General features: G+C 40.6%; 1 protein-coding gene across 4 annotated transcripts in view; it reads left to right on the top strand.

The window, feature by feature from the left end:
- sgsm2 (small G protein signaling modulator 2) overlaps nt 1–13,726 on the top strand; it is a 94,261-nt gene that overhangs the window by 77,403 nt on the left and 3,132 nt on the right. For 3 of the 4 annotated variants that reach the window (XM_034097880.1, XM_034097879.1, XM_034097878.1), the window contains 11 exons: nt 2,218–2,389; nt 3,064–3,128; nt 3,922–4,067; nt 5,555–5,683; nt 5,781–5,963; nt 6,771–7,148; nt 8,393–8,517; nt 9,353–9,435; nt 10,470–10,579; nt 10,692–10,788; nt 12,706–12,873. In XM_034097880.1, coding sequence (XP_033953771.1) covers nt 2,218–2,389; nt 3,064–3,128; nt 3,922–4,067; nt 5,555–5,683; nt 5,781–5,963; nt 6,771–7,148; nt 8,393–8,517; nt 9,353–9,435; nt 10,470–10,579; nt 10,692–10,788; nt 12,706–12,873 — 1,656 coding nt within the window. Of the gene's footprint in view, nt 1–2,217; nt 2,390–3,063; nt 3,129–3,921; nt 4,068–5,554; nt 5,684–5,780; nt 5,964–6,770; nt 7,149–8,392; nt 8,518–9,352; nt 9,436–9,840; nt 9,866–10,469; nt 10,580–10,691; nt 10,789–12,705; nt 12,874–13,726 lie in introns of those variants that run through there. The other variant, XM_034097881.2, reaches the window with a different exon arrangement.

The raw sequence follows: 13,726 nt of genomic DNA, 5'->3' as shown, positions 1-13,726 counted from the left end.
ATCAAATATCTCTCCTGATTGTTGGCACTTGACAATCACCTTCCCTGAATTTTACTGTAACTAAAGTCTGATTTAAGGGTTGTTTATATTTCACATCATTAATCAGAATCTGCAAAGTAACTAAAATAAATGCAGTGGAGTAAAAATACCAGGTTAACCTCTGAATTGTAGTGGAGTAGAATTACAAAGTAACAATGAGCTGTCATGTGGGTATATATTAATGCTGAGAATCGTGTTGGTGAACACGAATCAATAGATGAAATGTCGTGACTATAACACGAAATGCCGTGAGACTGGGTTGATATATCCTGAGCTTGTGTTAACCACCGATCTTATTTCAGGCTTTTTTACCAAAAAACGTTCAAAAAAACCTTGACTTCGAAACAAGAGAACCGTAAGTGATAATATGCTAACTCGTATTCTGGTTTTAGGACTCGTGACTGCACCACTCTATTTTAGACGAAGCCTCAGATGGAGGAGAACACGAAGAAGAGGAGGAAGTCTTCATCTCACACAATCAATAAGCAGCCAGAATATTAAGGATTATCTCTAAAACAAATGATCATCCCCTGGTATGCCAAATCCATCCACTCCCTCAAAAATGTACTACATTTTCAGCTCTTTTATGAGCTGAATTTGCTCCGCTTGAGGAGGGAATGAAGAGTCCCAGGGCATTGTAACCTGAAACAATAACTTCCTGTCCCTGGCCTTTGTCGCAGATATGATCAGATATCCAGTTAATGCCACAGCAGCCGCTGACACTCTTCCTGCTAAACGTCTCTTGTCTTTCTTCCCACCGCTCAGCGACACAGTTTAATCCGCAGGCTTGGCACGGCTGTTAGCGCACACTGGAAACACACACTGGCAAATGAAGAGGGTTGTTTTATAGAGTGTTGCCAAAACAAGGCGACTTCACCAACTGTCTGTCAAACTTCCCCATGTCACCTAGTCTAGGCCTTTGCATTCTGGGATCCGCAGTGTGTTTAGAGTTCGGAGAGGGTTTAGCTCTGGAAGCATGACTCAACACTTTTGGGTTTGAGGCCAGGAATCGCTTGGATAATTTGCTTTTTGCACTCCTTTAATTTGACTGAACTCTTCTTTTTGCCCTTTCATTTCGAACTTGCAACATGCCTGACAGTTTTTGCATGGAAAAAAAATGCACCCATTTCATCGTTTTTGTTTCTTTTAAAAGAACGACTTTGTGTTTCTCCGTATTTGTGATGGAAAATCCTTTCACAGTCTCCTCCTTTTTGTCCGTTTTGATTTCTCTCTATCTCTGCTCTGACTTGTTCCTCCTCTGTTTGTGCAGTCGTTCGCTGCAATGCTGTTCACTGTAATTCTTCACTAACCCCGCCACCCCCTCTTACCCCACCCCCCTCGCCCCCCTCCTCCACCCCTCTCATTACGGTCCTGTGGGGTTCCGCAGTAGTAGAGATGTGGAGTCCTCCTGCGAGCGGGGGTCGCCCAAATAAAACACACGTTGATCCAGTGTAGTCCTAAAGTAAAGAGGGGGGAGGCCAAATGTTCGGTCTCACTCCAGCATTTTTTCTGTTTTCGTTTTTTTTCCGTTGATTAATTTGTCTTTCGGGGGTTACCAAAAACGCAACTTCATATTTATGACAGGTCATCGGCTCCAACCTGAAGAATTAAGGTGAAGAGCATTTATTGAATGTTGACGTTCTTTATGGTTTTTTCCCCTCCCCTTTGTGTGCCCTTTTACTGGTGTCCATGTTTGTTTTTGTTGCTGATTTCTTGTCTTGTTCTGGCTTTATGCATCCCGCACTGCCTGAGCGTCAGCTTCGTCCCTGTCTTCTACTTTCAGCTCCTTCCTCTCCTCTTCCTCTGATACTTCCTCCTCTCTCCTGCTGCTGTCTCCCCCCCCCTGAATGATTTGCACCAGTATGGCCTCCCAGCATCCTCTCTGCCTGTCTCTCTCCCTCAGCTCCGTTCCTTCTTCCTACTCTTTCCCCTCTTCACTTGTGCTTTCCTCTATAAGCTTGTTTTCCAGCTCTCACATGAGTGTAAAACTTTCATCCATCTACTCATCTCTTGATGTCATGACAACAATACATGACACATGTATTTATGGTTGAGCTGAGGGGCCTATGTCATAATATGGAAGGCACAGAACATAGGCACTGTAACAAAGAGTGTAGCACTTCCATTTAGTCTCAGAACTCTTCCTCTGTCTTCTCACTCTCGCTCTCTCTGGTTCAGACCACGGGGAGATGATGGAGATGCAGGGCTTCGGAGGCAGCCCGTCGTCGTGGCAACACGGTGAAGCAAGCGCTCACGAACCGCTGTGCCTGTCCTGCTCCACGGCGGGCACCAACGTGTCCTTCGAATTCCCTGCCGGCTGCACCTGCATCCACCCGGCAGACATCCACACGTACGTCCTGATTCACTTCTGTGTGTCAGTGTTAATTTGATGTACATAATTCTTAAGGATCACACTGACTTTGGTTTTTACATTAATGAGCATAAAATGATCAATTAAAAATTCTGGAAAGCCAATTGTAATTATTAAATTGTCTTCATGTGGACCCATGGAAGCTCTGAAGGGCAATGAAGATGTTTAGGGCTTCCGTAGAAATCACTCCTACAAACTGATTTTTACAGAGTCGTTCAAAATGTTTTAAACTTGAAACGGACTTCAGACTAAGATTTTATGACTCACTGCTGCATGAATTAGAATATCAAATTTAAATCCCAGCAGAAAGAGGATCTAATAAGGGACAAGCTAAGCAAAAACCGAAACATCTTTTTGGGATGGACAGTTCACTTTAATCTTGACACTTATTAGAGCAAGTGAAATCCACATTATTTTAAGAGTTGCCGCATTGTGGCAATTATTATTGACTTTGTGAAATGGATTTCTAAGGAGCTAGATATTTTGTGGAGGCAGCATTTAGTCCACCTCTCCATCAGAAAAACAAGGGGTTTTTGCTCGATGTTTTTTTTGACGAAATCCACCACCTTTCAGCCAAGGTGGTTGTTTTCGTCATTAAGAGCGCATGTTTACAGTGTATGACAATTATGGTGGATTTATTTTCTTTCCACCAGTATTCCTCTTAAGATGCTGTGCCAGAACATGAAGAGGCAGATCGTCTCCAGAGCCTTTTATGGATGTAAGTACAACATGTTGCTGTTTTCTATATATGTGTTACTTTAGACAACAGCAATGTATTTGCTTGGGTTTAGTAGCCTGCCGTATCAATATCATACTGTTGGCTTCTAGTTGAGAGCACGATTGATTTTAAAATCAATTAAAGTCATTTCAGGATAATATATGGCTATAATATATGGCTCTACGCTGCTGCCTGATAAAGTATTACGTTATCACATTTGAATGAAGTGTTCCTCTGAATATGTCAAATGTGTAATAAAGGCTGTAATGAACTGCTGGGTTACATAATGCTTTTATATTGTCATTAAATATTGCTTTGCAAAGGAGAGCTGTTTTTAATTACATCATCAATCCGAAAACCTTATTTGATTATTGATAGTGTATTGAACTCAATATAACAATACAACAATTACAACTTTAGTTATTAAACTAAGTCAGTTTTGCATAATATAACAAAGACAAGTGTGCTAAACAAAAAGTAAGTAAAGTAAAATGTCTTATAAAAGTTTAAATAAATTAATATAAATATTTAAAGATAAGAAATACAAAATATGCACATTGTACTATAATATAAAACATGTATTTTACAATGCATACATTGGTCTATTACTATTCAAAATATATGAATGGTGAGTGCACAGTTTAGTAAGGGTTCGGCTGCTTATGGTTAAATAAGTTGGCAATCACTTGATATCATAGATTTGACTGTATTATCATACCATTGTAATTTCTGCATCTCCACACTGATGCTTGGTCTCAGCTAAGTGTCTGACCATGTCTCACCTGTCCATCAGGGCTGGCCTACTGCCGACACCTGTCTACCGTGCGGACTCACCTGTCAGCTCTGGTCAACCACAACATGGTCCCCCCCGACAGACCCTGTGAGGCGTCCGGGGGCCTCAGCAAGGAGGTGTGGAGCAAGTACCAGAAGGACTGCAAGGTGGGTTCACCGGGAGGCTCACAGTACATCTAATATGGCAGCGTGATCGACCTCTGCCAGCAAGTAGAAGGAATTACAACAACATAACAACATTATTAATCGCCTCCCTGCACCATCTGACCCCCCTCTACCCCCCAACCTACAGGCCAGGGAATTTAAAAGCCAGCAGATTGCCAAGTCATCATCAGCATTGATCAAGCCCCATAGATAAATCACCTCGTGCTGTGTAGGGCCGTGCCAGTCGTATTTACTGTAATATTTTATTAAGTGAGGTGACACGTAAATAATATATATGTGCAAGTTATATTAAAAACACACCAATGAACGTCACTGTTGCGCTGGGTGACATTTTCCTTCATTGCCATAAACATGCAGTCGTTTTTTTTTACTCAATTCTAAAAAACAGCATCCTGCACCGCAACTACTCTCATATGTGGATGTAATCTGCAGCTGAAAGTAGTCTCCAATTAGTAGTGAGGTTTTTTTTAGTGCCCCGCTGTTATGCTGTAATACCTGAGCATGTGTAACCTGTTTTGAATGATTAGCATGTTTTTCAGTGAAAAATAGTGAGCTAATCCTAGCCTGTCTGTAGCCTGAATGCCACAGACAGGCTAGGATTAGGTTAGGGGTAAAATCCGTAAAATATTCACCACTGTTTTGGAGCACTGAGAGACTTATAATCGAACATCTGGTTGACATTCGTATCACGGGTGTCATGCTTGTGTGCTTTCTTTCATATCTCGCAGACAAACAACAATAGTTTAAAGTCGTCGACCACAGGTCAAGCTGCTCCAGTGTTACACAGGGTGTTCCCCAGGGTTCAGTACTGGGTCCACTCCTTATCCTAGTTCACCTCCTTCCCCTTGGCACTATCCTCCATCACCATGAAGCCATTTCCATTGTTATGCAGAAGACACACAGGTATACAGTGGGCTTGGGCCTTAAGCCAAAGATAGGTTAGGAAAGTTTTGAGTAAAATACTTTAAAACACATATTTTCATACTTTTCCCGACAGTTTTGGAGCACTTGGAGGCCTATAACGTTATAATTGAGCTTTAGTTGCCTCTTATTAATGTGTTTCTATTTCTCATATATAATACACCCTTCTCTACTGTAGTTGTATAATAGTCCTAAGTCAGGGATCATTTACTGCTCCTGCAGTCTCCTCTCTCCTTCAATCTAATGGAGGTTTAATGAGTTTCAGTCTCATCACAGAGTGCAGAATGATACCATCGTAGCTATTAAAGGAGCCACTGTAATCATCCATCATCTCCAACAATGTCATCACCAGTAATTAACACTCTATTCATATCTTTGTCCTTTATCATCTGTGCTCATCTATGTCTTCCTACATCAGTCTCAATCACTGCTCCATTATTCATGCCTTCCTCTTTCTCTTGTTCCGCTCCCATCAGGCGTCTTCTTCCTGTCATCTTTCTTCTTCTCCTGGGTTAATATTCCTGTTGTTATTTTCTGTGTTTGTGTAGAACTATAAGGAGCTGGAGCTGCTGAGGCTGGTTTATTATGGCGGAGTGCAGCATGACATCAGAAAGGAGGTGTGGCCTTTCCTGCTTGGACACTACAAGTTTGGCATGGGCAAAAAGGACATGAGTCAGGTACAGCACATTAAAACAAACACACATAAACACACACACACACATGTGCACACTTTTGAAAAGCAATGTGTGTTCGATGCCTTTTTCCCCTCTGCAGATTGATGCAAAGATCAGCGAGCGCTACCAGCAGGTGATGCGGGAGTGGAAGGCGTGTGAGGTGATCGTGAAGCAGAGGGAGAAGGAGATGCAGTCGGCCATCTTTGCCAAGCTCTCCTCGGGCAGCAGCATCGACAGCCACGTCCTGCGACTCGTTCACAGAGACTCCACGCTTAGCAACGAGGTGAAGAAACCGACAAACATCTGACTCCCTATTAGACTAAGCTCAATTTGAGTTGTAATTGTGACAGAGGCTGAGACCAATATATGCAATAGAAGCAAAGCTGTTACTAGTATCATTCAGGTATGCATGAAATGAATTGTTTAATATTACTAATAGTCATATTTTGCACATTACATTTTTCCCAAAAGTGATAAAATGTCACCATTTTGATTACTTAGAGGGCAGTCTATCAATAAAAGATAACAAGTTATACTGTGTTTCTATTAGCCTGTGAAACAGTTGTAAAGTTTCTGTGGCTCTGGAGAAGCTTTGCGAAGTCTGAGAAACAGAAACCCTGTGTTACAAAACAGGAACTGGGACAAAAATGTTGCATCATGGGTATTCTACGATCCATTGATTGTCCCGTGCTAAGGGTGAAGGATATCTTGTCAGATGTATCTAGTAAATCCTTTTTTTTTACCTTTTACGTTAAGGTTTTCAATACTTTTTATTTAAAAACTGAAATAAAAAAGAATAAATAAAAGAAATCCTCCAGTGGCTATGGCTTGCTTCCACTCATACAATTCATATTTTGTCAAGGGTCGCACAGAGGGATGATTTCACAAATATACATTCATACGCACATCTATACCAAGCTATACCCATGTTCATATATATATATACATACACACTTATATTTCAGATATTTTAAATTCTTGACTTGAGTAGTGAAATCACATCGATCCATGTGGTGCGATGTATGACCCCACACCCTTCACCATTTCCACCGCTGTCTTGTGTCACTTTTAAAGTTCCTTTGTCCTCTAGGTGTTTATGTCGGTGGACGAGCCGGATGCGGGGAGCCAGGAGATCCCCAGTGGAGAGGACGGTACCCCCACCATGACCACCCTGGTTCCCCCTGCAGTCCTCCCCCCAGAGGAGCGACCGCTGGTGGAGTTTGACTCCCCCGACTCGGGTCTCCCCTCCTCCAGAAACTACTCAGTGACCTCTGCTCATTCCCAGATCCTGTCCAGCATCGACGACGGGCAGAGCACGGAGGAGGAAGGGGGGTGCGGGGAGGAGGGCAGAACTCGGGAGGGGCGTCAGGACTCTCTGACTGAGGACAGGCTGTGCAGTCAGTTGGACAAACTGGTGACCAACGGAGGAGCTGCAGAGGAGTTTTCACCCTCACTCTCCTCATACACAGTATGTACAGTTCATACATGTTTGTTTACGACATAAATACACAACATCAAAAACATAGTTTTACATGAACTAGTCAATTATTTTCAGCTATTTCACCTCAAGGTGAGTAAGCAAAATAGCGTAAAGGAAAACTGGAAAGAAAACATCCAAAAAATACTTTTACGTATTTATTGCTATTTTAGTCAATTTCAGTATATAGATTTCTCCTAAATTCACCAAAAGTTAGCATTGGATAATGCTTAATTTGCTTATTTAGAATAACATTTCAGAAAACGTGGAAGAAAAAACCTAATTGGCTAATTAAAGTATCAACTAGCATAGTACAGTACCCGTTAAGCATATTCTGTCCTGTTTATTTTCATTCTCATTTAACCGTTTAGTTGAAGAGGGACAATGCACATTGATGAACATTTTTAACAATTAATGCTTCAAAATGTAAATATCCTGAATTTTAGCTTTGAGCTAATTTCCATCCGTAGTCCCTCACATACAACATTTAAGAACCTGACATTTATAAACATAGCAAAAATAAATACATGATATGCAGAAAGAGCATGAGCAGCATATACAAGCATTAACCACATGGCAGTACAATGTAGCAGCTACAATATATAAAGTGCAAGAGGAGATACAAGAGCTACATCAAGTGCAAGAGGAGATACAAGAGATACATCAAGTGCAAGAGGAGATACAAGAGATACATCAAGTGCAAGAGGAGATACAAGAGATACATCAAGTGCAAGAGGAGATACAAGAGATACATCAAGTGCAAGAGGAGATACAAGAGATACATCAAGTGCAAGAGGAGATACAAGAGCTACATCAAGTGCAAGAGGAGATACAAGAGCTACATCAAGTGCAAGAGGAGATACCCCTGTATTAAAGTGCATTTAGCAGTGATTGCATGTTTTTTTGTTTCTCAACCATTCCTTTAGTTGACCTTTAAAACTGTTAAAGGTCAACAGTTTATACATCTGTTTATTCAATCTGACTGAGACAACCAAGTGGTGACATCATAACATGACTAAACAACAGACATAAACATTGTTTTTATCTTGCACTTGTTTATGTTGAGGGCTAAAAACACCCAAAATACAAAAAAAGGTGTTTATTTTACTCACTTAATTTGTTTGTGTCTGTAGATTTCCCCTAAAATCTGTAATAAGTTAGCATTAGCCTCATTTTCATTTTGAAACGGAACATTTCAGAACACTTGTGATTACAGTCACCTTTCCTTGCTGCAGATCGAGCTGTTGGACACTGTGGCCCTGAACCTCCACAGGATAGACAAAGATGTGCAGCGCTGCGACCGCAACTATTATTACTTCACCCCAGCCAACCTGGAGAAACTACGCAACATCATGTGCAGGTATGTCAAAGAACTATTTCAACCTTTCATCAGTGATGCAAATTAGTCGCTTTTCGGCGCCTCCCGCTTTTTTAACGCTGATTTGGGTGACTTGTGTAATTCGTGGAGAACCGAAGAGTTTTCGAATTTAAAGAGCTTTTCTACAACCAGGTGGAAGAGAGAGGCTCAAATAACCTCAGTGAGGTTAAGGCACACCTTGATAAGATCATTGTAGTTATTAATGAGACATTAGAGACTAAATGAAAAACAGGTATAAAATACTATATGACAGTAACAAAAAAGTTGTTAAAAATAACAAGAATAGAGTTTAAAAGGGGAGTGATTTGTAAAATATCCAAAAAGAAGAATCTGCTTACAGTTCTGTTTCATATGGGTGTTGAGATGTAGCCTACCCATAGATCTCATGTTGCTCTCAAAGTGCACCAGATTGATGCTTTTAACTTCAATATTTTAAAATAAATCTTCCCTTCGGGAGTTGTTGCTGGGCAATAATAAAGCTCAAAGATAGTTCATATGTTGGCAAGTTACATGACTACATGACAATGCAATTAATGGTAATGTTGCTCAATATTTTCTTGCTGTTAATATAAAGTTCACCATGTCAATTGAAAAGCTGCTAAGGTGTCCTGTGTTTGTGCTTCCCACCAGTGGCCTACTATCACCTGGTGCATCTTTAAGTCAAACTTGAGTAAAATGTCCCAAATTATAAAAAGTGATACAATACAATTATTTTCAAATGTGCACTTATATACATTACTCGATGGAATGTAATAAGTTCCATTCTCCCATGTGCAGTACCGGTGGTGATTTGAATGTGATGTGTTTGTGTCTGCAGCTTTGTGTGGGAGCATTTGGAGATGGGCTACGTTCAGGGCATGTGTGACCTGCTGGCTCCTCTCATGGTCATCCTGGATGATGGTGAGAGAACAAATCCTCATCTGTTTTATATCTCCTGACAGAACAGATAGAATAGCACCTGTAGCTGTTGGACAACTGAAGCTAATATGCCTTATTCAATCATAACATTGATAATAAAAAACACTAACATGTAAATCAGCCATGAGTTTTATGCATTAGCATTGTGTATAGTTTACACTACAGCAATGTGTGTGTGTGTGTGTGTGTGTGTGTGTGTGTGTGTGTGTGTGTGTGTGTGTGTGTGTGTGTGTGTGTGTGTGTGTGTGTGTGTGTGTGTGTGTGTGTGTGTGTGTGTGTGTGTGTGTGTGTGTGTGTGTGTGTGTGTGTGTGTGTGTGTGTGTGTGTGTGTGGTGTGTGTGTGTGTGTGTGTGTGTGTGTGTGTGTGTGTGTGTGTGTGTGTGTCAGTTCAGTTCAAGTTAACACTGAAAAGGTAGACTTTCTTAATTCAGATTATGACATTATTGTTAGTTAGAAGCTTTATTCATTAACATTTGATTTTTAAATCATAATATGATTGCTGGTTAGTTTTCTTTCTCTCTTAATCTTACATATTTGTTCACTTTGTTTAGAATAGGTATATGTGCATTATTACAGATAAAAATAACATGTGTTTTTCTACATTTTTAGATGATATTCCTCTGTAATAGATATTTGTTGGCATTCAGCTTTTTAGAAACAATGATTTTAGGGTGCTAGAAATGTGCTTGAAACCTATAAAGACACCTTTATTTAGGGGGTGATAACAACAGATATTTCAAAAATATTAAGTAAATCTTGAAATGTAAAAAAAAAACTGATACTCTGTGCTTTCATATTTTCACCTTTTTAAAATGCAAGTGGGAAATATAAGTTTTTGCCAAAACAACAATGTGTGTGTGTGTGCGTGTGTGAGTGTGTGTGTGTGTGTGCGTGTGTGTGTGTGTGCGTGTGTGTGTGTGTGTGTGTGTGTGTGCGTGTGTGTGTGTGTGTGTGTGTGTGTGTGTGTGTGTGTGTGTGTGTGTGTGTGTGTGTGTGTGTGTGTGTGTGTCTCTCAGAGTGCCTGGCCTACAGCTGTTTCACTCAGCTAATGAAGAGGATGAGTCACAACTTCCCTAATGGTGGAGCCATGGACACACACTTTGCCAACATGAGGTCCCTGATCCAGGTGATGGATAATTCTTCCTCTGTGTATGTGTGTGTTTGAGAGTGTGTGAGACGGAGTGTGTCACCTCCACTCAGTCCCTCTGACGCCCTCTGTGCTCTCACTCTGATGTCAGATCCTGGACTCGGAGCTGTTTGAACTGATGCAGCAGAACGGAGATTACACTCACTTCTACTTCTGTTACCGCTGGTTCCTGCTGGACTTCAAGAGAGGTGACCGTCACATCCTTCAGCCTCACTCTCATGTTGAGCCTCGGGGGGGTCACACGGCAGATCACACTCACACAGTTAGCAGTGTTTCAGAGGGGAAGCGGCAGGTGTTCACGTGCCCGTCGTACTGCACTTCACAGTGTTTGTGTAGGCGTTGACACAGAGGGGGGGGCACACCTGTGGGCAATGCTCTGGCTGGCAGGAGCAGTGGAACGTAACCAATACTTCACGTTTATCAATCAAATGTTATTTATGTAGCCATATATTACAAATGACACATTTGTCTCAATGCTTGAGTCCAATTCTGAGGTTCTTTACATGTGTTCTTTATGCTTTAACTTCCCTACACCTCTGAGCAAAATATTGTGCTATAGTAATATATTAAACATATGTGAAAGATTGACAGTGATACAAATCTGTTTATTGTCATTTTGACCTCATAGCAGAAACATTACACCTTTTACCACATCTTATATGTCTACAGCCTATATCTGGAGAATACATTACAGAAACAGAAAAAGTGTCATATAGTTTTGAATATCCAGCGCTTGTTTCTTAACCTTTTACTCTCTTGAATAAAAGCCAAAAATGACCTTTTTAAAATGACCTTTATATATGAAAACATTTGATAATTTCATAATTGATAATGGTTATAGAAAGATATGAAGGGCCATGATTCGTCCTTAGATGCTGACAACCTCTTCACAGCTGGAAGGCATAACCTGCACAGTATGATCTATTTTTTGCACCTAAATATTTAGATTTGATGACTTTTGTACTTTTACTTAAGCCCCTGTCACACTGTCCCGAAATGGACACCCGATGGACACACGATAAAGGAAATGTTCAAATTCGGCTGTGATCGTAGCAACATCGGGCCATTCGTGAGGGCATCTAAGCCATCGTATGACCGCCGGTGGAGTTTCTCAGGCTCCGGCAGCAACTTCGTGAGCGGCAACTTCGTGAGCGGCAACTTCGTGAGCGGCAACTTCGTGAGGGCACCGATGATAACACGATGCCCTCACGATGGCCTTACGAAGGGCAACATTGACACACGAATTCAACACGAAAATGAACCTTCTCAAGGTCCTTCGGCAATTTTTTGGCATGCCAAAGATTTTGCCTCCGCTCACGAAGTTGCTGCCGGAGCCTGAGAAACTCCACCGGCGGTCATACGATGGCTTAAGATGCCCTCACGAACGGCCCGATGTTGCCACGATCACAGCCGCATTTGAACATTTCCTTTATCGTGTGTCCATCGGGTTGTTTTATTGCACAACAAAATCATGTAAACATATTATGTAAATAACCCAATTTGTGTTCTGTGAAACTAAAAAGGATATAATATATTATTTTGAAGGAGAGTTGACAGGAAGTTGTTGTTGCTATGGAAACAACATTACGGAGAAAACGTAATATTTTCTATATATAAAGACGGAGAAAGTAAAGAACAAAGTCTGAAAATATCAGTACAGTATCATAGTACTGTAACATAATTGTTTTTGGTACTTTCGTTGCAGTTGTATGTCTGAAATGTAATGTAAATGTTGCCTTCGTGTGTGGTTCGGGGCCATCTTCGTGCGAAATTCACAATTCCATATTCGTGTGTCCATCGGGTGTCAACTTCGGGACAGTGTGACAGGGCCTTTAAGTACACATGTGCATACCTTTTATGTGTAACAGAGTATTTATGTAATGCTGTATTGCTACGGTTACTTTAGTAACAGCCCCCCATTGGGCGGGAGAAAATCATTGCTTGGCAGCAAAAAAAAGAGATAACATGTATTCATCCAGTTGAGGTCGTGAGATCGCTTAATGCCTTTATCAGTAGCAGTGCATGTTTTATTTGTTGCTGATTCTGTTACCATTGGACTAAGTCGTAATTAACATTAATCAATAAATCCATTCCCCCCCGCCCAGAGCTCCTGTACGAGGATGTGTTTGCTGTGTGGGAGGTGATCTGGGTGGCTTCCAGGATTTCCTCGCAGCACTTCGTCCTCTTTCTGGCCTTGGCCCTGGTCACAGTGTACCGTGAGATCATCAGGGACAACAACATGGACTTCACTGACATCATTAAGTTCTTCAATGGTAAGTTAAGTGTGTAGTTAATAGTGTTGATCTTATTTCTCACTATCCTGACGTGGCTGCCATCAGACATTTGGCTCTCACCAGTTATATTCTGTGGAGAAATCTGGGTGATGTTTTAACACAACTGTTTGTGTAGGGTCGAACATTTGAGTATTCTATCATTCCGGAAAGGATTAAGCGCTTTTACCCCAGTGTGTTGAAATATTAAAGATTCAGATACATCAATGTTTCAGATGTTTACATAAAACGCTCATTTGGAAATGAAGTAGTACACCTCACCTATAAACACTACCACACATCTCACACTAGAGATATATCATTCATAATAAAGTTAGGGATAAATGATTGTATTAGTTGACCAAAGGTAATATTAGATATTAGTTACATTTTTGGCTAAAAAACTTTTTTTTTAAATAGCTAGCTAAAAATGTTAAATTAGCTAGCTAAAAGTGATGGCTAAATGGTTAGCTAAAGGTAATGGGCAGATTGTTGGGATAGTTAGCTAAGAACTGGTTAAAATGGTGAGCTAAAATAATCAATACATTGTAAAAGTAGTTACCTTAAAGTATTTGATTAAGGTTTAAAAGAGTTAGCCAAAAGAATGATGGGTAAAGTGGTAAGCTAAATGTATTAGACACATTGATGAAGTAGTTGGCTAAAAGTGATGGCTAAATGGCTAACTTGATGAACCAATTGTTCAAAACGTTTGCTATAATAAATGTAATAAATGGTTGAGATATAGCTAAAAGTGGATAAATGGTTGAATAATCAGTCTGACTGATTGTTCAACCATTTATCCATTACTTTAGACTCTAAAGTAATGGATAGATGGTTGAACAATCAGTCTAAAGTA

This window comes from Pseudochaenichthys georgianus, chromosome 13, assembly GCF_902827115.2.
Source record: "Pseudochaenichthys georgianus chromosome 13, fPseGeo1.2, whole genome shotgun sequence".
In the NCBI taxonomy this organism is placed as follows: Eukaryota; Metazoa; Chordata; class Actinopteri; order Perciformes; family Channichthyidae; genus Pseudochaenichthys; species Pseudochaenichthys georgianus.
The sequence above is the reverse complement of the archived record's forward strand: the minus strand, read 5'-3'. Positions and strand labels throughout refer to the sequence as shown.